The sequence below is a fragment of the Podarcis gaigeae genome, assembly GCF_964106915.1.
Source record: "Podarcis gaigeae genome assembly, chromosome: 2".
Classification (NCBI taxonomy): domain Eukaryota; kingdom Metazoa; phylum Chordata; class Lepidosauria; order Squamata; family Lacertidae; genus Podarcis; species Podarcis gaigeae.
The window spans coordinates 34,806,304-34,833,778 of NC_139679.1; the positions used below are offsets into that span (position 1 = coordinate 34,806,304).

General features: G+C 46.9%; 1 protein-coding gene across 3 annotated transcripts in view; it reads left to right on the forward strand.

Moving 5' to 3' along the window:
• Positions 1 to 25,182, forward strand: part of RAB37 (RAB37, member RAS oncogene family) — a 73,881-nt gene extending 48,699 nt beyond the window's left edge. For 2 of the 3 annotated variants that reach the window (XM_083728072.1, XM_083728071.1), the window contains 8 exons: positions 5,385 to 5,495; positions 11,022 to 11,063; positions 11,872 to 11,938; positions 13,019 to 13,071; positions 15,041 to 15,106; positions 18,230 to 18,286; positions 20,206 to 20,282; positions 21,850 to 25,182. In XM_083728072.1, coding sequence (XP_083584198.1) covers positions 5,385 to 5,495; positions 11,022 to 11,063; positions 11,872 to 11,938; positions 13,019 to 13,071; positions 15,041 to 15,106; positions 18,230 to 18,286; positions 20,206 to 20,282; positions 21,850 to 21,955 — 579 coding nt within the window. In that variant the 3' untranslated portion in view covers positions 21,956 to 25,182. The remainder of the gene's footprint in view (positions 1 to 5,384; positions 5,496 to 11,021; positions 11,064 to 11,871; positions 11,939 to 13,018; positions 13,072 to 15,040; positions 15,107 to 18,229; positions 18,287 to 20,205; positions 20,283 to 21,849) is intronic. The other variant, XM_083728070.1, reaches the window with a different exon arrangement.
• The last annotated feature ends 2,293 nt before the right edge of the window (positions 25,183 to 27,475 follow it).

Below are 27,475 nucleotides of genomic sequence, written 5' to 3' on the forward strand. Positions count from 1 at the left end.
AAAGGGCCAGTTCATGGGATAGCTCAGTCTGTAGAGCATGCAACTCTTAATCTCAGGGTTGTGTTTGAACCCCAGCTTGGGCAAAATAATAATCATCCTGGGTCGCAGGGGTTGGGCTAGTACCCTGCCCATCTGGCTGGGCTTCACCAGTGATCCACACAGTCCCAACTCCGCAGTTCTTTGATTCTGTGTGATCACTTCTCATGGCCAGTGACTTGCTCTTGCTGCTGCTCACTTGCTTGGAGAGGGCAGCTGAACAGGCCGTGGCACAAAGGAGTAGAAGCAAGGTCAAGAATCCCTGGAGGATCCATTGTCAGGCCCTGGCAGATGCCTGACAATGCAAACCCCAACACTCACCCAGATTCCCATCTCCCTGACCTTCTACAGGTCTTTGCACATTTGCAAGTTGAAGAACCACACACTGCAACCAGACATGCACCACAACCTATTGCTTCTTTCAAGTCTAATGGAGGGGGGCACTGTGGGCACCAGGAAAGGCCTCTGCATGCACATGTATGCCCACAGGCACCAAACTGGCGACCCCTGTGTTACAGAGACAGCAAAATGACAGCTTCCAACCCAACTCTCTGCATACATCCTTCTCTGCAAAAGTTGGTGCTCTGGGACTTGCTTCCTTCCAATAAGCATAAAAATGGAAGGGGTTTTGTGGAGTATATGAGGTCCGGTACACGTCTGCTGCCTCTCAGCTTCTCCGGACTGTAGCAGAGTAAAACACACCGTCTGCTGATGTGTTGGCTGCGTGAACCCTCTGGCTACCAGTCTAGCCTTGTACTGTGGTTCTCCAGTTGCTGTGGGTTTAAGACGGTAAACCCAGTGGCTGCTCACGGCCTGCTTGCCTGTTGGTAGCGTCATGATGGAGAACACTTAGAGACTCCATTGAGCTCATTTCCTTCTGCATTGCCTCTTGCCATTTCCTGGCTTCTACTTCAGGCAACCTCTGAACTTCCTTGAAACTCTCTGGTTTGCACTGAGCCACACCAACCCACATGCTAGTGACCTCAAACCTTTCGGGTGGTTTTCCCTCTTTGGCTCCCCCATGGACAAGTCTTCATCATAGATTCTGCAATGTGTAAATGTGAAGCAGGCCTCCTACTTTTTAACTCATGGTGGAAATCTGTGCCTTGGGGAACAGGGATATATCCATTTGGAATAGGAGCAGATCGGAAGACACTTCAAAAGTCTTGACCTCATTGTTTGCTTTTCCTGCAAGGGCTGCTGACATATCTGATCGTAGGCTTGTCCCCTAGTGACAGAAAAGAGATTGCTGTTATCTCAAAGTAGACTGGCAGAACCATTCTTTATAGGGGGATGAGCACTTGCTGATCGACATTTTTCAAAGGACACATTCCGGGGTAGGGTGGGGGGTGCGTCTCTTGTTAGTCTGTTACACTGGGAATGCAAGAAAGGAAGTCTTTTTTTTTTTAATGAAAGGTTTATTGCGACAGAAATTCCTGTGCTCTAGAGACCACTGGATGAAAACTGGGCTGTAGTTCATGAAAGCTTACGATAGGGTGGTGCAGTAGGACCTGGGAAGACCTGGGTTCAGATCCCCACTCAGATGTGAAAGTGGGCAACCTTGGGCCAGGCGCTGTCTCTCAGTCTAGCTCAGCAGTTCTCAACCTGTGGGTCCCCAGATGTTGTTGGACTACAATTCCCATCATCCCTGAGCTCTGGCCTTGCTAGCTGGGGGTGATGGGAGTTGTAGTTCAACAACATCTGGGGACCCACAGGTTGAGAAAGGCTGGATAGCCTACTTCGCAAGGTTGTTGAGAGGATGAAACAGGAAGGAGGAGAACTTTGTATGCCTCTTTGAACCCTGTGGAAGAAAAGTGATGATGATGATGATGATATTATCATTATTAGTCTTTAACAACAGAGAGTTTTGTGTCACTTTAAAAGCTAACAGATTTTATTATAGCATAGGTTTTCATGGACTGCAGCCCATTATGCCATAATAAAATTTGTTAGTCTTTAAGGAGAGACAATACTTTTTTCTGTTCTCCTCCTCCTCTTCTTCTGCTGCTGCTTCTTCTGCTGCTGCTGCTGCTGCTGCATCAGACTAGCCAGCTACCCCCCTTGGGAAATAAGTTTTAAAGATGCCACAAGGAAGACTCCTCTTTGTTTCTCAGGAGCAGCTCAAATAACACCTTCCTCTCCCCAGCGTAAAAAATGGACCCAGAGCTGCCAACAAAACCAGGACTTCTAAGCTGAGGTCTGTTTGCTTAGGAGGAGTGGATGCTGGCTTGCGTGTTTGCTCAGCTATCTGGCAACATGGGTGAGGCGGCTGGGGGGCAGGAGTCCCAGATCAAACAGAGTTAGCTCATGACACGTATCACCTGGGTAAAGTGCTCTAATGGTACCTCTCAGGTGTTTATCTGGGAGATCCTCAAGCCATAGTGGAGCCTCTGTGAGCCCCGGTGGAGCCTATGTGCATTTATAGCTGCAGTGACTTTTAGGGGACATTCTACAGACAAAGGGGAAGAGAGCGAAGGGACTATTTGCTGTAAACAGACTTGAATGCCTAATCACAGCCTGCTCATATATATCAATGACAAATCTGGCTCCAGACAAAGAAGACCTGAGGTGCAGGTCCTGTTTTCCAGCTGGGCCATTGCAGATTACGTGAGGGGTTTACAAAGTTTTGGAGCTTACAGAGACACTGTTTACTCACAATGGGGAAGAAAAAACTTGCTTGTTTAAGGCAATGAACAAACCCTAGGAGTGTAGTAGGAGCAGCAGCACTGACCCTAGTAGGGAATTTCTTTGAAATCACAGATATGTCTTGGGTAAACTGTCCACCCCAAAATATTGGGTCCTATGGACAGTTTATATGGAGGTAAGCCTCACACAGCCTTGTTGTCTGCGATAAAAAAACGCAGAACATTCAAAACCAAAGTTAAATATGTGGCCCTGCACAGCTCCATCGGTTGTTCATATTTGGTTCTATCGCTGTAAAAGAAGTTGCCTAAAGACTTTCCAGAGGGTGAATATAAAGAAAATAGGAAGCTGCCTTTAGCTCAGTACAGAAGAGTTTCCCCAACTTGGGTCTTCAGCTGTTCTTGGACTACAATTCCTATCATCCCTGACTACTGGTCCTGCTAGCTAGGGGTGGTGGGAGTTGTAGTCCAAAAACAGCTGTGGACCCAAGTTTTGGAAGTCCTGGTCTACAGTAACTGGAAGTGGGTCTGCCAGACCCAGCCCTACCAAGAGATTCCAGGTATTGAATCAAAGATCTCCTGTATCCCTAAGATGGATAGATGGCTGAGCAAAGGCAGGAACTGGAGTATGTGGCTTGCAGCTTGAATATACTGAGACAAAGTGTTCTGCCTGTAGAATAAGCAGTTGCAGTAACAGCTGGCAGCTGGAGTGGCTCCAGGCCAGACCATCTCTCTTGGTCAGGAGAGGGAAAACAGTGGCAAAGTAGTAGAAGTCATGGAAATGAGGGCAACCAGTCAGGGAAGAGGGTTTATAACCTTCTAGTCATCCTGAGAAAGAAGAGATGATTACAAATGTGCAAGAGAGGCCTGGAACTCCAGAGAATTGTGGGCTTGGTGCCCCTCAAGATTGCTCGCCTACAGGCAGAAGATTACACGTCCCAATGCACAGTTCTTGAGACAGCATGGAAGGTAGGAAGACTTCTTAGGACCTCTTGGGAGGTCATGAGAAGATCCTGTTAGATCAGGGCAATGAAAATCTAGCACAACAGCCTCTTCTCAAAGTGGTCTTCCAGATGCTTGTGAGAAGCCCAGAAGTTAGTCCTAAATGCAACAGCACTCTGCCCACCTGTCACTCCCAGCAGATGGTATTTAGAGCCATACTGCCTGTGATAGGAATTTTATGGTCTTAGATATATGGCAACGTTCATAACCACACGTACATAGATCAGCACAGGAAAGCCAACCTGGAACCATTTTGATTCCTAAACTGAGCAAATGTTTCTCTGCATGGTCAAAATGGAAAAGTCTCCCCATTGTCTCTTTCCTCACAAATCCTGTCTTAAGGACACATTTAAGATACAAGGTGTGAGCCTGTGACCTGGCTCAGGAAATAAGTATTTTACCACTACAAAAGAATGGCCAGGCTCCCCAGGAAATCCAATCAAGTAACCTGCCAGACAGGAGATAAACAAGGACAAGAGAAAAACAACATTTAAATTTCTGTGATGTAGGTGGGATGTATCTGAGGGGTGGTCTTAGGTGATGTATGCATAATGTTCTGGGGGTGGTCTTGATCTACAGGGTGGCAATTTCAATAGTCTTTATAAGGCCTTGCAGGCCATTGTTCTGGGTCCTCTTCCTCTCCTGCGTGTGAGGGGAGCACCCTGTTGCAACAGATCAATAAAGATCAAGCTTACTAGCTGCTTTGCTTCTCAATATTCTCTGGTTGGCCTCTGTTATTTTCTCCTACCAATAGGGAACCTATGTAAGGACTCTATATGGGCTCTTGGATACCCCATAAGGGAAAAGGGCATATTTTTATTTACAACACTGCCTCCTACAGTGAACCTAGAGGGACCATGGCTTGGTCATAAAGCCCCAGACCATCGCTTGCAAGCTTTGTTGTTGTGGTTTAGTTGTTTAGTTGTGTCTGACTCTTTGTGACCCCATGGACCAGAGCACGCCAGGCACTCCTGTCTTCCACTGCCTCCCGCAGTTTGGTCAAACTCATGTTGGTAGCTTCAAGAACACTATCCAACCATCTCGTCCTCTGTCGTCCCCTTCTCCTTGTGCCCTCGATCTTTCCCAAGAGTCTTTTCCAGGGAGTCTTCTCTTCTCATGAGGTGGCCAAAGTATTGGAGCCTCAGCTTCAGGATCTGTCCTTCCAGTGAGGATTCAGGGCTGATTTCCTTAAGAATGGATAGCAGTAGCATTAAGGCAGGAGGGAAGCAAACAGGTTTCAAGGAACTGACAGCATTCTGTCCCATGTTGAGTAACAGCCACTGTCAACATTGTGACCCAGCGAAGTCTGATGGGGAAGCTAACACGAGAGTGAAGATTAAGTTTTTCCTATGATTGTTTTGCTGCAGTTGGCTGACCTCCTGGCTTGCTAGATTAGATTTCCCCACCATATAGCGATCCAGGGGGGAAGCCTATTTAAGTGGAACTTCAAATAGGTCTTCAAACAATAGGGCATTGGCCCGTTATGTAACACCAGGAGCCAAAAAAATCAGCCAGGAAGTGAATCTGACTCTTGAAACAGCAAAGAGCAGCCTGCTCTTGTGCTCGCTTGAGCTTGGCATCCTGGACCTCAGAGCACTCATCTCTTCCTCCTACTCCTCCTCTTTCCCATCGACTTCCCTGCTCCCACCGAAGGTACGTGCTGTCCCTTGCACTATTAATGGGCTTTTGCACCCCATGTTGTAGGTGATGCTGCTTGGAGATTCAGGCGTGGGGAAAACCTGCTTCCTCATCCAGTTCAAAGACGGGGCCTTCCTCTCTGGGACCTTCATAGCCACTGTCGGCATAGACTTCCGGGTGAGAGCACTACAGCTGCCAACGAATGCAGAGAGATGCTTCTGTTACAGCGCAGGGAATGGCTGCCCCTACTGAGATTATGTTAATTGCATAGATTTTTTTTTAATGTAATCTTATGTGACTGGGGTTGTAGCATGCAGGGAGGGGTTTGTTGTAAATAAAAATATGCCCTTTTCCCTTATGGGGTATCCAAGAGCCCATATAGAGTCCTTACATAGGTTCCCTATTGGTAGGAGAAAATAACAGAGGCCAACCAGAGAATATTGAGAAGCAAAGCAGCTAGTAAGCTTGATCTTTATTGATCTGTTGCAACAGGGTGCTCCCCTCACACGCAGGAGAGGAAGAGGACCCAGAACAATGGCCTGCAAGGCCTTATAAAGACTATTGAAATTGCCACCCTGTAGATCAAGACCACCCCCAGAACATTATGCATACATCACCTAAGACCACCCCTCAGATACATCCCACCTACATCACAGAAATTTAAATGTTGTTTTTCTCTTGTCCTTGTTTATCTCCTGTCTGGCAGGTTACTTGATTGGATTTCCTGGGGAGCCTGGCCATTCTTTTGTAGTGGTAAAATACTTATTTCCTGAGCCAGGTCACAGGCTCACACCTTGTATCTTAAATGTGTCCTTAAGACAGGATTTGTGAGGAAAGAGACAATGGGGAGACTTTTCCATTTTGACCATGCAGAGAAACATTTGCTCAGTTTAGGAATCAAAATGGTTCCAGGTTGGCTTTCCTGTGCTGATCTATGTACGTGTGGTTATGAACGTTGCCATATATCTAAGACCATAAAATTCCTATCACATTATCCCCCCTTTGGGGCTAGAATTTTTCTTAAAATTTTTTGCCCCACAAATAATAACATCGTATGTTGTAAATGGATGCCTTTGTATAAATATATCATATCTCCTACCAATAGGGAACCTATGTAAGGACTCTATATGGGCTCTTGGATACCCCATAAGGGAAAAGGGCATATTTTTATTTATAACAGGTTCTCTAACCCTTTCCTCCTCTGCTATGATACCAATTAAAAGTGCTACCCCTACCCTTCTGTCGCACACACTGCTGGTAGTGATGGGAATGTATAGCTCATTAGTCCCATTAGGACCAATTGCAGAGCAGGGAGGGGATTTCCACTAGGATAGTAGCTGGGGAGGAAACACCCCATTCCCTCTATGTCAGGGGTCCCCAAACGAAGGCCCACGGACCGGATAAGGTCCGAGGGACTCGTTTATCCGGCCCACGGCGACCCCTGCCACCCGCTGCCTCCGCCCACTCTTACCGGCACTGTGCTGCACAGGTCAGAGGAGCACTGGAAATAGCTTGTGTGCGTGTGCAAGCATTATTTGCACATGTACAAGCCTTACTTGCGCATGTGCAAGCGTTATTTCCTGTGCACATCCAGGTCGGAGGAGGCCCATGCACATGCGCACAAGCTATTTCCGGTGCACATCAAACCCGGAAGTGCACGAGAAATAGCATGTGCGCACGTGTATGGGCACGCGCTCCGACCCGCCGTGCAATCGGCGCTGGAGACACCAGCCCGAGGCACGGTAAGTTTGCTGAGCCCTGCTCTATGTTGCAGTCCCAATGGAATGTTGAACCCCCTGCACCTAGGATCAAAATGTTGTTGTTTTAAATTCCAAGACATGTGGCTGCAAGCCACACAATTAACACGATGTGGAGCTCAGCCCTGAGATGAGAACAGGGCAGGCAAAGGGTAGAATAAGGGCCAAAGTAGACACAGCATAAAGCTTTACTGGACCAACTCAAGTTAATGTACACAAGTGTTTTTTAGATCCACAGAACCCTCCGTTGGTAAGGCAGGTCATCGTATTATGTGTTCAAAGCATTCATTCTTTCCAACTAGGGTAATGTTTAGTTTCAGTGCCAGATTGACGTACAGTGGTACCTCGGGTTAAGTACTTAATTCGTTCTGGAGGTCCGTACTTAACCTGAAACTGTTCTTAACCTGAAGCATCACTTTAGCTAAGGGGGCCTCCTGCTGCTGCCGCACCGCCGGAGCACGATTTCTGTTCTCATCCTGAAGCAAAGTTCTTAACCTGAAGCACTATTTCTGGGTTAGCAGAGTCTGTAACCTGAAGCGTATGTAACCTGAAGCGTATGTAACCCAAGGTACCACTGTATAAGCTAAACAAGCTATAGCTTAGGGCCCCACTCTCTTGGGGGCCCCCCAAAAATATACTACTTCATAATTGTGTTTTACTATTAATATACTTGTTCTTAATTGTATCAACAATTACTTTGATAAAATACACATTTTGTTATGTGCAAATGGCTTTAGATACCTATTAGGTCCATAAATTAGCATGTAGCATATATTCAACACAAAAAACAGTGACAATTTGTTGTCGCATTCTGCTACCAGTTTTGCATGTTCCTTGGGTGCTAGTGACACCTGCCTGACATTACAAAGAACCCATACTATCTGGCAGAGTCAATGCTTGAATACATCCGTGTTGTAACCTGGGACCCGAATCATATGGAAACAATTGCCAACTACCACATTGCCTAAATATTGCATGAGCAAGCCATACATTTGTCCTATTCCACATGGCATAGGATTCCTGTACCTTGATCTGGTGCCTCTAATGGATCTATGGGAGGGGGCAGCAACCTCTCCTGCCACTACAACACTCTGAGAGGACTGGTGGAAACATTGGGGAATGGAAAGAAAGTTTTACGACGCAGTTAAAAATGGACTTTCGTTAAGACAGGCTTGCCCATAGGAGGACAAGGGGGAGGAGGACCAGGGTCATCGGAAGGTGAATGTATGGTTATCGGAATGTGAACTTGACCTGGCAGGTCCCCCTGAGATATAGATTGGCAAGCCTCTGGAAATCAACGGACAGACTGTGGGAATGTTTTTTATGGAGGTGTGGAAATGGCGTCTGTCCTTTATGTGATATGACTCTTGGAGAGTGTAAAACCCACACAGAATATGTTTGTTTGCAACCCGCTTGTGAAGATTATCAGAGATCACAAAGAAAGGAATATATGATAACAACAAGAAGATGAGGAAAATAACAAAGAGACTATCTGGACAGAACTGGATAGAACTGTTCAATTAAAGCAGCAGCAGCAAGAGCGAAGTTTGGATCCCTTTCAGAGCTTGAAGTATGGGTACCCCCAACAAAAATTTTAAAAATTTGGCTGTATAATTTGGAACTAATGTGATTTGGAATTAATGTGATTTGATTGGCCTGTTAATAAAAATTATATTAAAAAAAACACAATAGCACATAACTGTAATATAGACGCACAAGTGATACAGTGCAAGACTGCAAGCGTCTGGATCTATGCTGTTTTAGAGAAGGAGCTGTATTTTAGAAAATGATTGTCAGCCCCAGATTTGCCTTGTAACCCTAATGTGGGCAACGCAGAGGGGAATCCGTGGGTGGCCTTATATCATTGATCATTGTTAATGCAAGAAAGAGGAAGTGGAGAATACCTTGCGACCAAACATCCCTTACAGGACTCGAGAACCACTTAAAACAGCATGCTGAGCCCTAATGGTTTGCTTCTATTATTTCCAATGACTACGGAGAACTGTTCTCACGCAGCTTTTCCGGTGCAGGACTACATTGTTCTCAGTGGCTGCTGCTCATCTGGGCCAGAATGGATCTGGTTCACTCAGGGCCACTGGGAACGTTGTAGCTGGGGTAGCTGCGTAGAAAGCTTCCCACACCAAACGGCAGGGCGGTTTCCTGATCATAGCCTCAGTTAAGGTGACAATGGCAGGCGAGCAAATGTGCCGTTCATCTGCAGATAAACCGATCAGATATGCTCGCTGGCTTGTTTCCATTGCACAGTAATGTATCCTCCTGACCCCAGATCTCAATGCAATGGTATCAGGCACCAGGAATCTGGGCATTCCTCTCCCCCAGAATATGTGGCCTGGATGTGAGACTTTTTGTTGATATGGCTCCTTCTAGGATGTGCCATATACCACTGTGGCATACTGAGAGCCAGTGTGGTGTAGTGGTTAAGAGCGGTGGACTCCTAATCTGGTGAACCGGGTTTGCTTCCCCGCTCCTCCACATGCAGCTGCTGGGTGACCTTGGGCTAGTCATACTTCTCTGAAGTCTCTCAGTATCACTCACCTCAGAGTGTTTGTTGTGGGGGAGGAAGGGAAAGGAGAATGCTAGCCACTTTGAGACTCCTTAGGGTAGTGATAAAGTGGGATATCAAATCCAAACTCTTCTTCTTCTTCTTCTTCTTCTTCTTCTTCTTCTTCTTCTTCTTCATTCCACCCATCAAATTTACAAGATACTTTTCACACGGCATGACTAGTGGCGCAGCAATAAAACTGCTAAGCAGGGTCTAGTGTGGTTTCAAACTGGATGGGGGACCACATGTTGAGATTCCTGTATTGCAGGGGGTTGGACTAATGACCCTCAGGGAGTTTCCAACTCTCCTATGATTCTACTGTTTTTTAGCAGATTTTTCCCATCCTCAGTAGTTACAAATAAGCACCAACAGTAGTTTGATGGAAGCAATTGATATTAACTGGGTTAATGCGTTGGCGTTAATGCGTTGTTCTACACTTCCCTAATGTATATAAATGGGATGGAAAACTTGCAGCCTTCAGGATGTTGTTGAACTACAAATCCCATGAGCCTCAACCAGCATGGCCAATGGTCAGTGAGTATCTGGAAGGGCAAAGGCTCCCCATTCCTAAGTTTATAAGAAATGACAACTGGTGGACTTGGGATAACGGTAACAGCTGAGACGGTTAGCCTGTTCTTCATAGTGTTGGTCCTGTGCTTAGTGGGAAGAATGCAACTCAGTTTGCCTTATGCCGTAGCAAGGTCATTCAATGGGGCACTGAACAATGGGGGCGCTGCTAGTGGCAAGAAAAATTCACCCTGCTGATCAAACCTCCCAGCCAATCAAAGCAATAACCGCCAGAGAGTCAGTGTGTTACAGTGGTGCCCCGCAAGACGAATGCCTCGCAAGACGGAAAACCCGCTAGACGAAAGGGTTTTCCGTTTTGGAGGTGCTTCGCAAAACGAATTTCCTATGGGCTTACTTTGCAAGACGAAAATGTCTTGCGAGTTCCTGCAGGGTTTTTTTCCTCCCCCCCCCCCTTTTTCTAAGCCACTAAGCCGCTTATCTGCTTATCCACTAAGCCGATAAGCCGCTAAAAGCCGCTAATAGCGCTAATCCGCTAAGCCGTCAATGGGCTTGCTTCGCAAGACGAAAAAACCGCTAGACGAAGAGACTCGCGGAACGGATTAATTTCGTCTTGCGAGGCACCACTGTATAGTGATTAGAGTCACTGTGTCTGTTCCTGTGAAACATTTATCTGTCTTTTAAACTTTTGAAAACTGGTATCTAGCCTGGAGCAACTCCCCTTCTGATGACCATTAGGTGCATCTGTAAAGATTCCTGTATCTAAAGGCAAAGGAAGAGCAGACTTTCCAGTTCCTGCCATTTATTCCGCTTTATACACTAGTGTGGTTTTATTTTTATTATTTTTTTTTCTTTCAGAACAAAGTGGTGACCGTGGATGGTGTGAAGGTGAAACTGCAGGTAGGTCTCTTGAAATTACACTAATGTTGCCTATCACCTGAACTTCTTCCAAATAAGTTAGAGGGATTTTGGCATGCACATGGGTTGGTGTTTGTCCCTGCCGGAGTACAGCTACCGTGCTAGCCCTTTACGTGTATTATTCTTTTATGAATTCTCATTATTCTATTGTTTGGGTACCCAATGATTCCTGATGTATTATTCTCTGCCCACTGACCTTTTATTGCATTTATCTAAGGCATCCCTCAGCCAGGGCACCACCATGGGGAAAGCCCTGTTTCTCTCTGCAGTTCAAAATCACAATGTCATATTAAATAATACATTGTATAAAACATGACCGAAGAAGATCACAAATAAAACACAACTTTTAAAACAAGTGGCTAACCTGTGGGCCCTACAACCCTCAATCAGCCCCAGTGAGCGTGGCAAATAGTTGTGGATGATGGGAGCTGCAGTCCAACAGCCTCTGGCCACAGGTTGGTCAGATTACATACCTCCAATTTCATCACTGTCTCAGTTTAATTTATTGGTTTTGATTCATCTACCCGAGTGTACATCTGGCCCTATATGCAGGTTTTATAGGACATAGAACCCTGCAGGGTTCCACTTGATAGAACCCAGCAGAACCCTCTCCTTGCAAGGAACCATCCAGACCTTACCTGTGAAAATTTCTGTTCCATTCCTTATCGTTTTGCTTCGTTTGTGTATGTGTGTTTTCCCGCTATGCTGCCACTCGCTTGGCATTGGGGTTCCTGCTCATGCAATATCGTGAAGGTCTTTCTTGTGATTTACCAACTTTGCCTTGTTGCAGATCTGGGACACGGCAGGCCAGGAGCGGTTCCGAAGCGTGACTCATGCTTACTACAGAGACGCACAGGGTACGTCCTCCAGTTGGGTGTCTTGCATCGGAGCTGGTATTCTTAGCAAAGCAGCTCTTCGTTGCTAGAATCCAGTAATAATGCTATTATTATTTGGGCGCAGCTCGCAATTCGGCTGTAAAATGTGACCCCGTAATTTTTCATTAAAAGAATCGCAGGCAGCAAGGCTGGGAATGTGTCCCTGGCTGATAACCTCGACAAGTCACTGCCAATCAGAGTATACCAGGAGTGGGGAAACTGCATTTCCCCTGTCCATGATGGACAGAACAATTGCCACACACAGGAAGAATAAGGATTTAGTTTGAGTGCTGCACTTGTAGTTTCGTAAATCATTTAATGTGTCAATACGAATGGAAGTTGTTCATATTACAGTTGTTGTGTAAGGGATTGTTATCTTGAGTGGAGTGTAATTGAAATTAATTAGCTTTCGGATAAGCAGCAGAATGTAACATTTGATGTAACAAACCAGAAATGGAAGTTGGGGGTAGTCAACAGGGGGGGGGGGAGAGCAGAAAATGGATGTTAAATGATGATACTGAATAATTGTTATGAGAAAAGAAAAACAATAAAAATTATTTTTTAAAAAATAAATTAATAAGCTTTTGGAACACAGAAATAAAGAAAATCACCAAACCATCAATTCTAGCACACTGGGGCAGGGGATGGGACACACCTAAATTATATAATTTGGTATATGAATGATTGGTATTAGTAATTGTATTATCATTTGGCATTGTTATAATGAGGCAATTATTGGACTATAATTCAAAACTAATAAAAATTATTATAAAAAAGGAGTGGGGAAACTGTCCTTGAGTCCAGCCCCCATTACACCCGACCGATTGACTACACTGACAGGGGTTCATAGAAGCTGGAGTCTGACAACATCTGGAGGGTGGCAGGTTCGCTGTCCCCAGAGTCTATTTGTGAACCACTTTGAGGTTCTTTTTACAATGAAGCGGTGTATAAATTTATAAAATGAATATAATATACTGGGGTACAGAGACCAGTGGTTTGACCTGGAATAAAACATGATCATTTTGGGGGAGGGAAACAAACGTTTTTCTTTTTTTCTTGCAGCACTCCTCCTCCTCTATGACATCACCAGCAAAATGTCCTTTGATAATATCCGGGTGGGTGTTTAACGCTTGCATTTGAACCACGTAATCCGGTGCTAAAGTATGATGATCCCACAGCCCTTGCTTATCCCGACTTGCCCAGACCTTCCTCTGCTCATCAAAGAATCAAGATAAGAGCTCAGCGTTGCCAGCTAGCCAGAAAAGGAAAGGGAAATCCCAGCCTGGGCTGCTTTTGTATCAGCCCCACAGTTTGATGTGCAGAAAACAACAGGATCTTTTCACAGCAAGGAGATAAAACTTTATCACCTGCACATCAAAGGGCTGAGCAAAGCATAGCTGCAGTTGAAAAGCTGGCAATTCTTTAGGAACGTGATTGGGGAGCTTGCAGTCTCAATTTTATATAGGAGAGTTGAAGAAGGAGGACAGGAGAAAGGAGAGTGGGGCAAGCAATGAAAAGATATGCATTTGTTTCTCTTACACATACTTAGAGTTGCTTGAAGGTGGGGTATAGGGATTCAGGCAGGAGAGTGGGGGACCTTTTTGGCTCCATGGCCCAGATCCTTATCAGATCCCAGCATCATGGGTCAAAGGTGATTGGGTGCTTTGAAGTCCCCGTTTGGGACTTCAAAGCACCGCATGCAGCCCAGGCATAAGGTGCGTTAGGCTTTTCCCTGCATGGAGCTCATTCATGGAGCCGACTCGGCAGGCTTTGCCTCTACCTGTTTTCCCCTACCAATGGACTATCAGCTCCAGATTGTGCATTGTAGCCACATGATGACAGCTGTGGAGCACGTGGGTGTGGCTTGAAATTGCTTTGCGAGCCAAATTTGAACCCTTGGCGGGCCCGTGAGCTAGAGATGCCTCCACTCTTGACTTAGGGGTCACCAGTGGGGCTAAATCCAAGCTTGGTCTTACAATGTAAGATAGGACAGTATGACATTGGCTTTACTACCCCTGATGTATTGGTTAGGATGGAGGAATGCCACCAAGGGCAACCTTACTTTGCCCCACTCCTTTAAGCAAAGCCCTCCTCCCTCAACACATCTGTCTGCATGGTCCAGACAGGGGACTAAAATAAAGGCTTAACAGTGCAAGCTATGCATGTCTAATCCGAAGCAAGCCCCACTGGGTTTCATGGGGCTTACTCCCAGGTAAGCAATTATGGAATTGCAGCCTGAAGCCACTTATCATGATGGTGGTCCAGCCACTTAAGAGACTCTAGACCATGGTTCTAGTTACAGGTAGGTAGCCGTGTTGGTCAGCCGTAGTCGAAACAAAATAAAAAAATTCCTTCCAGTAGCACCTTAGAGACCAACTAAGTTTGTTATTGGTATGCGCTTTCATGTGCATGCACACTTCTTCAGATATCTGTATCTGAATCATTATCTGTATCTGAAAAAGTGTGCATGCACACGAAAGCTCATACAAATAACAAACTTAGTTGGTCTCTAAGGTGCTACTGGGATGCGGGTGGCACTGTGGGTTAAACCACAGAGCCTAGGATTTGCCGATCAGAAGGTCGGTGAGCGCCCGTTGCTCGGTCCCAGCTCCTGCCAACCTATCAGTTCGAAAGTACATCAAAGTGCAAGTAGATAAATAGGTACCACTCCGGCGGGAAGGTAAACGGTGTTTCCGTGCGCTGCTCTGGTTTTGCCAGGCTTTGTCATGCTGGCCACATGACCCGGAAGAACGGTCTGCGGACAAACGCTGGCTCCGTCGGCCAATAAAGCGAGATGAGCGCCGCAACCCCAGAGTCGGCCACGACTGGACCTAATGGCCAGGGGTCCCTTTACTTTTTACTTTTTACTGGAAGTATTTTTTTTATTTTGTTTAGACCATGTTGAGGGGTGTCTGGCCTGTTGATATTATGTCAAGTGTTAAGACCCCGTGGAACTCCCATTGCCCCGTGTCTCCTTTCCCTCCAGCTCTCATTTTTTGAACGCAGTGCTTTGCCTCACGACATGACACACCACACTAAACTTTCTCTCTTCTGCCTCTTTCCCTTTCCCCACCCCTCTTACAGGCCTGGCTCACAGAGATACACGAATATGCCCAAAAGGATGTGGTCATTATGTTGCTAGGCAACAAGGTGCGTGTCATTTCCTGACAGGTGATGCAGACCTGCTCTTGGTTTCGCAAATAGTTTCCCCTTTTTCCCCCTTGACTCTGAGCTATCTCCTCCTAGCGTGCTTTGCAGAGTCGTCTTCTGTGGTCGGCACATAATTGGAGGAATTCTTTATCCTGGCACCTCTTGGTTTTTGATAACTCCCTCCAGCGCTTGCTTTTCTTAAGCACCGTGAAGAGGCTTCTTTCTTCCACATGCACTGGGAGCCTTTCTGCCACCATCCCTCGCTCTGTGTTTGCTCTTCCCAGCAGCCTCAGTGGCAGAGGTGCGATTGGATTTCTGTATCTAATCCAGTAAGAGATGAAGAATAAAAGAGCCCTGTAGCATTTAGCACAAGTTGTTGTGGTGAAAGCCCCATCGTTCTGCCAAGACACTGAGGTCCAGCGCCGAGGGCCTTCTGGCGGTTCCCTCGCTGCGAGAAGCCAAATTACAGGGAACTAGGCAGAGGGCCTTCTCGGTAGTGGCGCCCACCCTGTGGAACGCCCTCCCACCAGATGTCAAAGAGAACAACAACTACCAGACTTAGAGAAGCTTTTAATGTTTAATAGATTATTGTTTTTTAGTGTTCTGTTGGAAGCTGCCCAGAGTGGCTGGGGAAGCCCAGCCAGATGGGCGCAGTATAAATAATAAATTATTATTATTATTATTATTTGCATCAAGTGGCATCTTAAATTGGCAGTTCTCACTTAGAAGTGCTTCTGGAAGACATTGTAGCTCTGCCGCCTGTATTCCTAGTTAAGCAAGCAGAGGGTGACTTCAGGGCAGGTGGAAGAATCACTGTAGGAACAGCAAGCCACATGATAGCATGCCAAAATTATTTTTGAATCGGACTTAAAAGTGTACTTCTGAAATGTAACATTTCCTGAATCCATCAGATAAAGAGGGGTTGTTAGATAAAATAACCAACAGATAGAAAACGGCCGATATTTTAGTGCCCTTTTTAATATAATGACGTTTTAAAATGTGTTGTGGAATGGGGGCAGGGATTATTGGGTCATCTTTGTTTTTAATTTTATTATGTATTTTGTGCTTTTTATATTGAAATTTTAATGCTGTGAACTGCCCTGAGATCTACAGGTATACAAATTAATTTTAATTGTGATGATGGATTGGGTACAGAATATGGTTACCAGATTTTTTTCAATGAATCTGGGGACACTTTTTTTTTTTTTTTTTTAAGCTGAGTAGCAACAGGGAGTCAGTAGTGGGGATGGTGAGGCAAAAGACCCTTGCCCCAGGCACACATGAATATTGTATAAAGGTGCAAAGTCCTTCTTTCGCACCCTGTGAAACATAAATGCACAGCGTTTTTTTTAAAAAACTGGGCAATGGCGCGCCGCCCACCTGTAACTCCTAAGCCTTCTCCAATCTCCTTCCCCCTTTGTTTTGACAGATTAGGAGAGGCTCAGGAGTCACCGGGTGGGCGGCCATTGCCCAACAGGGGCCAGCCTGGTAGTGCAGTTGGCTCTGGTTGGCTTCAGGGGCTGCTCGCTGCTTGCTGCCATGGCGCAGGAAAAATGGCAGGTGCCACAGCAGCGGGCAGTGAGCAGCTCCTGAAGCCAGCCAGAGCCAACCGCACTACCAGGCTGGCTCCGGACTGCTGAGGCCGCCGCTGCCACATTTCCCAGGGACAGATTTGCAAATCTGGGGACATTCCGGGGACGGAATTTGTCCGGGGAGAGATTTGCAAATCCAGGGAGTGTCCCCAGGAACCGGGGACGTCTGGTAACCCTAGTACAGAAGCTCCCTTTATGATTAGGTTAAAGCATGCAATTAAGTATAGAGAGGAGGGGAAACAAGAAATGGAATACTGTATAGCATACATGAGACACCTTTACATGTACCAGTAGATACTGTTGGGTTTATATGCATTCTATTGGCCTTGGAACCTTCCTGGCCAAGACCAACCAGCAGAGGGCGCCCAACACTGGAGGCATCTACCAATGGCTGTTCACTCACTTTATCTGAAAGACACTAAGGAACATACGGACATACAAAGTTCTGCAAAAATCCTATGTCTGACTATATGGATTCCATCTCTGCAAAGGGACAATCCAAAAATGACTCTGAGCATATTGTGTGTCACATAGGTGCTCATGTGCTGCAGACATAAATCAGTTTTATCATTATTGGTTAATTTTTCACAGAAGTGCACCTGTTATCTTTCGAAACAAGCAGAAGCATCAGCCCTCATGTCAGCATCGCCCTCTGTTGGCGGAGTCAGCACTAGGCAAGCCTTTGCATGTCAGGCGGGCTTGCCAGATGTCAGTGGACCACACACCTGGCCTCCCGGCAGCAGCATCCCTATCGGGTACCAGGACGGTGTGGAGTCAGGGAAGCAGGAAGTTTGGATGCACCAGCAGGAGCACTGGGCTCTCATCCTCACCATGCTGACTTCGCCACCACCCTGCCCCACACCATCCCTGTACCCAGCAATGGCACCACTGCCAAGAGGTCAGGTCCACAGCGGCACATCTCCCAGCCAAGCTTCTTCCCTTGCCACAAGAACTGTGTGTGCTGGGCTGGTCACATGAGTTATTCCTAGATTTCTTTCCCTCCTGTCCCTCTGGGCGGCAGGGATCTGTGTAATTGTCTCTGCCCACTGGACGTAACCCTGACTTCAGTGGCATCAGAAGAAGCCTCCTTGGGCTGCCATTGCTGTGCTTAGCAGTGATTCTCAAACCAGGTTCTCCGGCTGATGCTGGACTACAACTCCCATCATCCCCAGCCGCTAGGGATGATGGGAGTTATAGTCCAACAATAGTTGGGGAACCCAAGTTGGAGTAATACTAGCTTATTGTATTGTTTCTGCAGGGAGGGAGGCGGTCTAGTATATCAAAGCCATAGATATTAAGATCAGAGACGACACTTCTGTTGGAGGTAAGACCTACTCAGGTGAAGAAGTCACTACTCTTCTGGGGTGGTCATGTCCAACTGCCATTTATTGATTTATCCAAATAATAGAATCTACCAGGAGGGCACTTTCCATCAAAAGATCCCAAGGAGCAGCCAGTTTCCTAGAGGTTTGATCTGTTGGCGACTCTTCTGATCCTATCTCTTCTTGAATATCTTCCCTTTTGTTGGCAGGCTGATGTGAGCAGTGAGAGAGTGATAAGAACAGAAGATGGGGAATCATTAGCCAGGGTGAGTGAACTAATGCAAGAACCACTTGTGCCTCGGACTGGACTGCTGGTGTGGACCCTGTGGTGCTGAGCCACCTTCTTAAAGAGAAAGTTCCCTAAAATGCGATACAGTGGTGCCTCGCAAGACGAAATTAATTCGTTCCGCAAGTCTTTTCGTCTTGCGAGTTTTTCGTCTTGCGAAGCACGGTTTCCCATAGGAATGCATTGAAAATCAATCAATGCGTTCCTATGGAAACCGCCTTCAGACCAGGTTTGGGGACAGTCTGTCCCCCGACCTCTTCTGAAGGCCGACGGGGGGGGGGGCGAAAGTCTTTGCTTCCCCCCCCTTCCCGGGACAGTGGAGACTTCTCCGCTGTCCTGGGGCGATTTTAAAATGCTGGCGGGCGGCAGCGAAGCCTTTGCTGCCGCCCGCCAGCATTTTAAAAACCCAGGGACAGCGGAGGACTTCTCCGCTGTCCGGGGCGATCTTAAAATGCTGGCGGGCGGCAGCGCTGCCGCCCGCCAGCATTTTAAAATCCCCCGGGAAGGCAGGCAGGGGGGACAAAGACTTTTGCCCCCCACCCGCCTTCAGAAGAGGTCCAGAGGGCTCTCCAAGCTGCGGATAGCAGCCTGCTGCCCCGCGCGAGGGGCAGACATTCGCAGCTTGGGGAGCCCTGCAGGACTTCCCCGCAGGGCTCTCCAAGCTGCGGATAGCAGCCTGCTGCCCCGCGCGAGGGGCGCTCTTAAGCAGAGCGCCCCTCGCGCGGCGCAGACATTCGCAGCTTGGGGAACCCTGCAGGACTTCCCCGCAGGGCTCTCCAAGCGGCGAATGTCGGCCCCGCGCGAGGGGCGCTCTGCTTAAGAGCGCCCCTCGCGCGGGGCAGCAGGCTGCGCACCTTCCCCTCTGTTCCCGGACCTGTCCTGAAGGCTTGCGGTGGGAGGAGGGCTTTCCTCCCCACCGCCAACATTCAGAATGCTGTTCTGAATGTTGGCGGTGGGGAGGAAAAACCCTCCTCCCACCGCAAGCCCCGGGAACAGAGGAGAAGCGCTGCGCACCTTCCCCTCTGTTCCCGGACCTGTCCTGAAGGCTTGCAGTGGGAGGAGGGCTTTCCTCCCCACCGCCAACATTCAGAATGCTGTTCTGAATGTTGGCGGTGGGGAGGAAAAACCCTCCTCCCACCGCAAGCCCCGGGAACAGAGGAGAAGCCCTTCGCGCCTTCCCCTCTGTTCCCGGACCTCCCACCGCAAGCCTTAGGACAGGTCCGGGAACAGAGGAGAAGGCGCGCTGCGCTTCCCCACTGTCCCCGGAGATTTCCCTATGGGCTTTTGTCTTGCGAAGCAAGCCCATAGGGAAATTCGTCTTGCGAAGCCGCTAAAAAATCGGAAAACCCTTTCGTCTTGCGGGTTTTTCGTTTAGCGAGGCATTCGTCTTGCGGGGCACCACTGTATTTAAGGTGAAAGTTCGGGGGGGGAGGTAGGCTCCAAGGTTCCCTTGCCTCCCCTTCCCTCCAGAAACAACATAGTAGTGATTGATTTCTCTCTTTGAGGGTGAAAAGAAGCCGAGAGTACACAATAAGAAATATCTCGCTGCTTGGAAGTGTGCAACTGCTGCACTGGCTGAAGAAGCCCCTTCCCAGACAGAGCATGGCAGCTGGCAAAGGGCTCGTGTTCAATCATTTCTGATATTTTGAATCACTATGTTTGGATCGAGTTAACTGTGTGACGAATTTGTTCGTTTGCCTTTATATTCTAGTGTGCTGCCGATATGGCTGTAGCGTCTGTTAACGTTTGCTAGCTTCCGTTGTTGCTACCATTGAGTTGTTGGGGAAGCGGGATACAACATTGAATTAAATAAAAGGGCAGGGGGTGGAATTCTCCACGGCAAGGATTTACCAGGTTTGCTTGCAAGATCTCCTGAATATTTATCCACTTTCTCCTCAGGAATATGGAGTGCCTTTCATGGAGACCAGTGCAAAGACTGGCATGAACGTGGAGCTGGCGTTTCTGGCCATTGCAAAGTGAGTAACAGGCTGTAGTCAGTTTGCTTCTGCTTCCTGGAATTAGCAGGTAGCAATAAGAGAGAAACAGACCACCTTGCTGTCAGATTATCATGTTCTGCCATGAGATGTTGTTGTAAACAAAAATTGCCCTTTTCCCTTTTCCAAGAGGCCATATAGAGTCCTTACATAGGTTCCCTATTGGTAGGAGAGAATAACAGAGGCCAACCAGAGAATACTGAGAAGCAAAGCAGCTAGTAAGCTTGATCTTTATTGAACTGTTGCAACAGGGTGCTCCGCTCACCCGCAGGAGAGAGGAGGAACCCAGAAAAATGGCGCGCAAGGCCTTATAAAGACTTTTAAAATTGCCACCCTGTAGATCAAGACCATCCCCAAAAACATCATACATACATCACAGAAGGGGTGTAACCTAAGACCACCCCTCAGATAGATCATACCTACGTCACAGAAAAGGCGGTCTTAAAACAGAAATTTGAATGTTGTTTTTCTCCTGTCTTGTTTATCTCCTATCTGGCAGGTTACTTGATTGGATTCTATGGGTAGCCTGGCCAGTCTTTTGTAATGATAAATACTTAGTTCCTGGGCCAGGTCACAGGCTCACCCTATTCATGTCTTAAATGTGCCCTTAAGACAGGATTTGTGAGGAAAGAGACAATGGGAGGTTTCCCACTTTGACCTTGCAGAGAAAACATTTGCTCAGTTTAGGAATCAAAATGGTTCCAGGTCGATCTTCCTGTGCTGATCTATGTACGTGGTTGGTTGGTACACTTATGAACATTAACATATATCTAAGACCTCAAAATTCCTATCACAATATGTTGGCCAAGTGGACTGAGGTGGCATTCATTTCTGTGGTCTAGAGCAGCATTCCTCAGACGGGTGCACCCCAGATGCTGTTGGACGCCAACTCCCATCAGAATGGCCAACATGAACGATGGTCAGGAATGATGGGAGTTGTAGTCCAACGACATGAGCCAGGAGTCATGTTGGGGTGGGGAAGGTTGGTCTAGCATATCCAAACAGCAGGAGCAGCCAGGGCACGGCTGCAGTCCTGGCCAACAATGGCATCGCTGCTGGGTACCAGGGATAAGGTCAGGGAGGTGTAGATACAGCAGCGGAGCCAATCCTGTGCTTCCACTGGTGTGTCCAAACCACCCCAACCTCCCTGTTGCCTGCCTGTACATACAGACACCTTGGTATACATCAGTGATGTCACTGCCAGGAGCACCTTGTGATATTCTGTGCCAGTGATGTGGCCAGTCACCCCATTAGACTGCCATTGACATCCGTAAATCAAGGGATGACTTGCAAGCTCAGTGGCAAGTTGCAGGTCCAATCGCTGGCAGCTCCAGGCAGGGCTGGTCTGAAACCCTGGAGAGCGTCTCAAGTCCTCCAGAACTGAGCTCGATGGACCAATTGTCTGGCTCAGTGGAAGGCATTGCCCTTTGTTCTTATCTGATGCGAGGCTTCCACAGGCCAAGTTGCTTGTTTCTCTGGGCAGGGAGGGACCCTTCGGCAGAAACAGCCCCTGAGTGGTGGTTGTTGTTTTTTGCTCTTACGCTTCCAGAGAGCTCAAGCAACGAGCCGTCAAGCAGCCAGAGGAGCCCCGGTTCCAAATCCACGACTATATAGAGTCTCAGAAGAAGAGGAGCAGCTGCTGTGCCTTCCTTTGAGGGACGAGGAGGAGGAGGACACAAGGGAAGCCCAAGTGCACAGCAAAAGAGGTCAAGAAGCAGAACTGGCACCTTGGCAGCAACGCCGGGCAGGAGCTGTGTTGCGGACGCTCTCCAAAGACAATCCTTTTTAGAGAATACCGTTTCCAGGTTCTAAATGAGGTCATGCCTGCCGTTGCGGGTGTATGTGCGCTTGCAGGCATGCGTGAAGGAGGGTGTGTGTGTGTGTGAGAGAGAGTGAGTGAGTGTGTGGTTATGTGCAAAGTGTTACTTCAAAGGCCAAATGCACTCGAGTCCAGGACCGGCCGACCTGTGCTCAAAGTGGAGCTGGTCAGGATCTGTAATATTGCCCAGGCCTAGTCTTTGCAAGGAATTGGCCTGGACTCAAGATTCCTGGACAGAGCATCATGACTTATTTAGACAGGGCCACCTCTCCCAGCCCAGCAGGACTGAGCTAGCTTGACCTCAGATGCAGAAGCAGGATCTGCGCAGAGGGAGGTGTCCTTTGGCAATGTCTGTAGCAGCATTTTGGATGAGGTCCGGCTGAGCTAAAGGGTTAATTTAATAGCAGTGACATGACTGGCGGGGGGGGGGGGGAGAGACTGCAACCCTTTTGCTTCCCCTAGAAAGATGACGCTTCAGATGTTAAAATGAAACTAGCAGGAGTGTCCAGTAAAGAAAAAGTAGACACATTTCCTTTGACCTCTGGCTCTTTCCTGCTGCCCACGCCCAAAGATCCTGCAGTCAGGGCTGCCTTCCTTCTCCTCCCTTCCTCCCTCTGCCCCAAGGAAAGGACTGAGGGATGCAAGTATTATTCCTAGTGTGCCTGTTACGTCAGGAAAATGCTGCCGACCCCGGTTGGTTTGGAAGAGAAATCGCTCTGCGCAAATATATCTGTTACTGGCTAGAAACAAAGGAAAGCTTCAGAAAGCTCGACTCTGCTTTTCGTTCCGGTCAAACCAAGATCCTCTGCCAAAGTGAAGCCCAGTAAGTTGAAAGGCAGCACAGCAGAATGGGGAGAAAAGTTGTCTCCCTCTGTTCCAGCCTTGGCCAACCCAGTGCCCTGCACATGTCTTGAACTACAACTCCCATCAGCCTCAGCCGTTGAGAGTTTCAGTCCAGCAGGTCACCAGGTTGGCCAAGACTGCTCCGTTCAGACACACAAGTTGGCTACTTCAGAGGCTGTCTGCTTTGGAAAGTGGTGGAGCATTATATGGTGATTCCCCCCACCCTAGGCTCCTTCAATTTCTTTCTTGCAAGCAGGCCTGGGTTTCTGGGAGAGAAGCAAGCTCCCTTGCACAAGTTCATACCAGCCAAGCAGCGTTGCTGAAAGAATAAGCCCCCGGAGATCTATATTTGGGCCCATGCAATACTTGTCCATCTTGTACAAACTCCCACCACTCCATGCGGCATGGTGTCAGAAGTCTCCACCAGTGTGATGCAGAGGTGTTTTCAGGAATCATGCCTTACAGCGGAGATAAGGAATCTGGGGCTTTCCAGATGTTGGTCGATTACAGCTCCTGTCGTCCCCAGCCATTGCTCTTACTGGGTGGGGACGACGGGAACTGGAGCCCTCCCCCTGCCTTATTCATATAAGAAGAGTGCTCTTGTAGCTCAAATATAGCCGTAGACAACAGAAGCAGCAAATCCACACAAAGCAATAGTTGTGATTCTTATGTTCCTAGATTCCTATGCGATCCAAAGATCCCTGTGTGCGGTTAAGGCCTGGCCATATGCATGTTCGTTTTGAAGTGTGTGCCACTCAGTTCAATGGTATATATTCCTAGTGAATGGGATATATTCCGCACTTCCCTTTCCTCTGTGCATTCTAGCCATGGCCCATGCTTTAAAGCTCTGCATCCTTTATTTTTATTTTTTTTGCTTCAGAGCGTCCCCTGCGAAAACTCACTTTTGAAAGCTCAATCGGAGCAAACAGCAATCTGCGGGAAACCCAAATTTCCATTGGTTGTGCGGTAAGTGGGTTTTCTTGGGGAAAGCTCTGGAGCAAAAACAAACAAACAAACAAACAAACAAACAAACAAACCCAAGAGTGCTTAGTCACAGAGCTTTAAAGCACAGACCTATGCCTGGAATGAGCAGGGCAAAAGACAACTGTGGATAAGCCCTGAGTGGACTGCAGCCTTACTTGATTTCAATAGGTTTTTAGTATGCTGAGCACTTTTGCTATATTCTATGCAATGCAGCCTAAACTGTCTTCTCGTCACATGCATCATGCTCATATTTCCTTAGCTCTGCTTTCTGGAAATACATCACTGGTGTATGTTGTGTTTAAATTGATGTGGCACAAACCCTTAGGCTGTTGAAGAATTTCTCGTGTCTGGGTTCTCACGTTTTGGTTTCTGCATTTGGAACGTGGCTGTCGTTATTGCTAATCACCCCAAAGGCAACGTATGAGTTGATTTCCCCATTTGCCATCCCCTTCGGTCCTCTTCTATAAAACGTGGATTCCTAAATCAGTGTGGATTGCCACTGGACCAGACAAGAATTCTCAATGGCCAACCATGTTGGTTACATGCTGCTGCTGGAGGCAGACACAGTCAGTACCTTGGGAATAAATGGAGACTGTTAGCCCCATGAAAGAGATGCTTCTCTACAATGCCCTTTAATTCATTCCCTTGGTGGCATGCATAGCCTACCAACAGTTCTACTGCCCATATTTTTATTGGGTGGGTGGGGGTGCCAAGGAAGGCACCTTCAGTAATGCCCCCTTAACCTAGAAGGAGTGGGGGGATGAAAACAGAACATTCTTCATGTGTCCCACAACCCCTTGTTTGGTGCTCCGTGTAAAGTAAAAACGGTGGCCCCGTGGCCCAGACTCAGAGCTGGCAGATCCTATGCTGTCCTTGGGAGCCCAGCCCATCATTTAATTTAGGGCTGAAGGTAGCAAAATGGACTTTGCACCAAAAAGCTTCAAAGTAATGACTGTAAATATGTCAAGGAAAAAGCACAATGAAGCCGCTGGGAGGAAAATTGCAGGAAAATTATTGTCTGCTTTAGGGGCAGCTCATGCATTATTATTTTTCTTCCAACCAAAGATCCACCTTTGTTTGTAAGGCTGCAGGAGCACCTTTTTAGCTGGCTAGTAGCTTCCTCCTAATTGATTTATACCCAGCCTCTGCAACTCACAATCTACCAAGTGCAGCCCATGAATGTTGTGGCCAGCTAGTTGCTTGACAAGTAGGCATTAAATACAGGGGATGCTATTATGTCCTGGGTAAGTTGTTTATTTTTACACACCTGACACAGCCAAAAAGACACCTCTGTTGTGATACACAAGTTAAACAGAATTTTGTTTCCATGTTCTAAAAAACAAAACGTAAAGCCCTTAGTTTTATTCCCTTTTTTGATCTCTGCATGTGGAGACCATTCTTACCGACCACCCCCAAGGCGATAGTCTCCTGAGGAAGCAGGACAATTGCTTTTACAGTTACAGATAGGTAGCCGTGTTGGTCTGCCATAGTCAAAACAAAAAAAATTCCTTCCAGTAGCACCTTAAAGACCAACTAAGTTAGTTCTTGGTATGAGCTTTCATGTGCATGCACACTTCTTCAGATAGGTGTTGTTTTTTTTAATTGCCTTTACAGTGACGGCTTAACGGGAGCATCAAGTCTACCCTAAACAGAATCTTCTTGGGAGGATTTTGTCTCAAGTTGTATTTATTCGTAGAAAGAGGACCACCCCCCCCCATTTCTCCATTTCTAACCCTCCTCAATTATAATGCCAATCATAGAAATATAGACACAACAGGTAGAATTATATCATCCAAAAAGTAGAAATAAATCTATTAGACTTTTTGAATGATATCATTATTCTATTATATATGCTTTAACAGTTATTAGCCTACCTGTTGTGTCTATATTTCTGTGATTGGTTTTCAATTATAATGCGGCATCCCATCATTCCGTAAGGGATGAACCAGACATGACAGGAATATGTAGAGAGAGACATCCCATCCCATTTCATACTATCCCTCTCCTGCTTGAGCCCCACCTACTTAGTACAGTGGTACCTCGGGTTAAGTACTTAATTCGTTCCGGAGGTCCGTTCTTAACCTGAAACTGTTCTTAACCTGAAGCACCACTTTAGCTAATGGGGCCTCCTGCTGCCGCCACGCTGCCAGAGCACGATTTCTGTTCTCATCCTGAAGCAAAGTTCTTAACCCGAGGTACTATTTCTGAGTTAGCAGAGTCTGTAACCTGAAACGTATGTAACCCGAGGTACCACTGTAATTTGTAAGCAGAGGCTATCTTGCATCCAGTGGATGTGATAGGCCATTAATCAAAATACAACCAAAATCACACGAATGCTCAGAATTTAAACAATCTAGCTACCTACCATTCTATCAGGGACATGTTTTGCATTCAGAGAATCCTATATTCAGTCTGTATTGCAGGGGTGGCTAATCACTGGTCCCCCATATGTTTTTGGACTCCATTATGATGGTGGTGGTGGTGGTGGTGGCAAAATGTTTATTCCAAAACATTATTTTGCTACACATCTTTAAAAACCAACAAAATTATTTCCAGAACAATTTTGGGGTGGATTCTGTCCCATTGTTTTCAATAGGAACTAAGTTCAACTAACTTAGTCTCGACCCACTCCATGGATGGTTCAAATTACTCGTGCACAACTTCCTTGTGGCTTGCTTTTAGGTTAATAAAGAGTCCAGTGTCCACTGGATGATTCATAGTAAAAAATTGTGGTTTTAAGTTGGAGCAGTGAATAACACAAGCTCCCTGCTTTGTTTGTGTGGGCGCTGCATTTCCTTTCTGTATCTGTACATAATGCAAATACTTCTACTTTTTCTTTCCCAATATCAGAGTCATTGACCGTCCAAAGGCATAAAATGAAAAACAAAGAATATGTAATAGAGCATTTGAATGTTTCATTGTCTCAGTACCATTTCCTGATTCAGCCAAACCTATCCATGTTTTGATATCATGGGTATTTTTTTTTAAACACCCTAATTGCACTGTAGTTAACGGTGCATTGCTTCTAATGCAGAACCTATTATATACTGGAGAATCTTGACTACATTGGCTCTTGTTTTTAAGACAGACTGTATTCAGGTCCTCATGATTACTCAGAAAAGACCTTAAAACATGTAGGCAGCTGGCACTAAAGCAGGGGGGTAGGGAACCTTTTCTGACTGGTGGGCTAGATGGTCATTTCTCCACTCCTTGGCAAGCTGAGTTTGACAGACAGGCAAGGCCGTCCGATGTCAATCACCTGACATCACTATGACATTGGGTGCTGTTGCACTTTGAAGTTCCAGTTGCTGGGACTTCAAAGCACAGCTCTGTTTGAGGCCTCAAATAGGAGCAAGGGCAAGGAGGCTGTCTGAAAGCCCTTTCCTTGTTTGAGCCTCTGTTTTTTGTGGAGAAGTACCTTGTGGAGCCAGTGCTTCTGAAAGGCAGCTTTTCTCCTCCACTCTCCATCACTTGACGGGAAAGGGAAAAAGTAAGTGCTTTGCCAAGGGGGGAAAATGGAGCTGCTTGC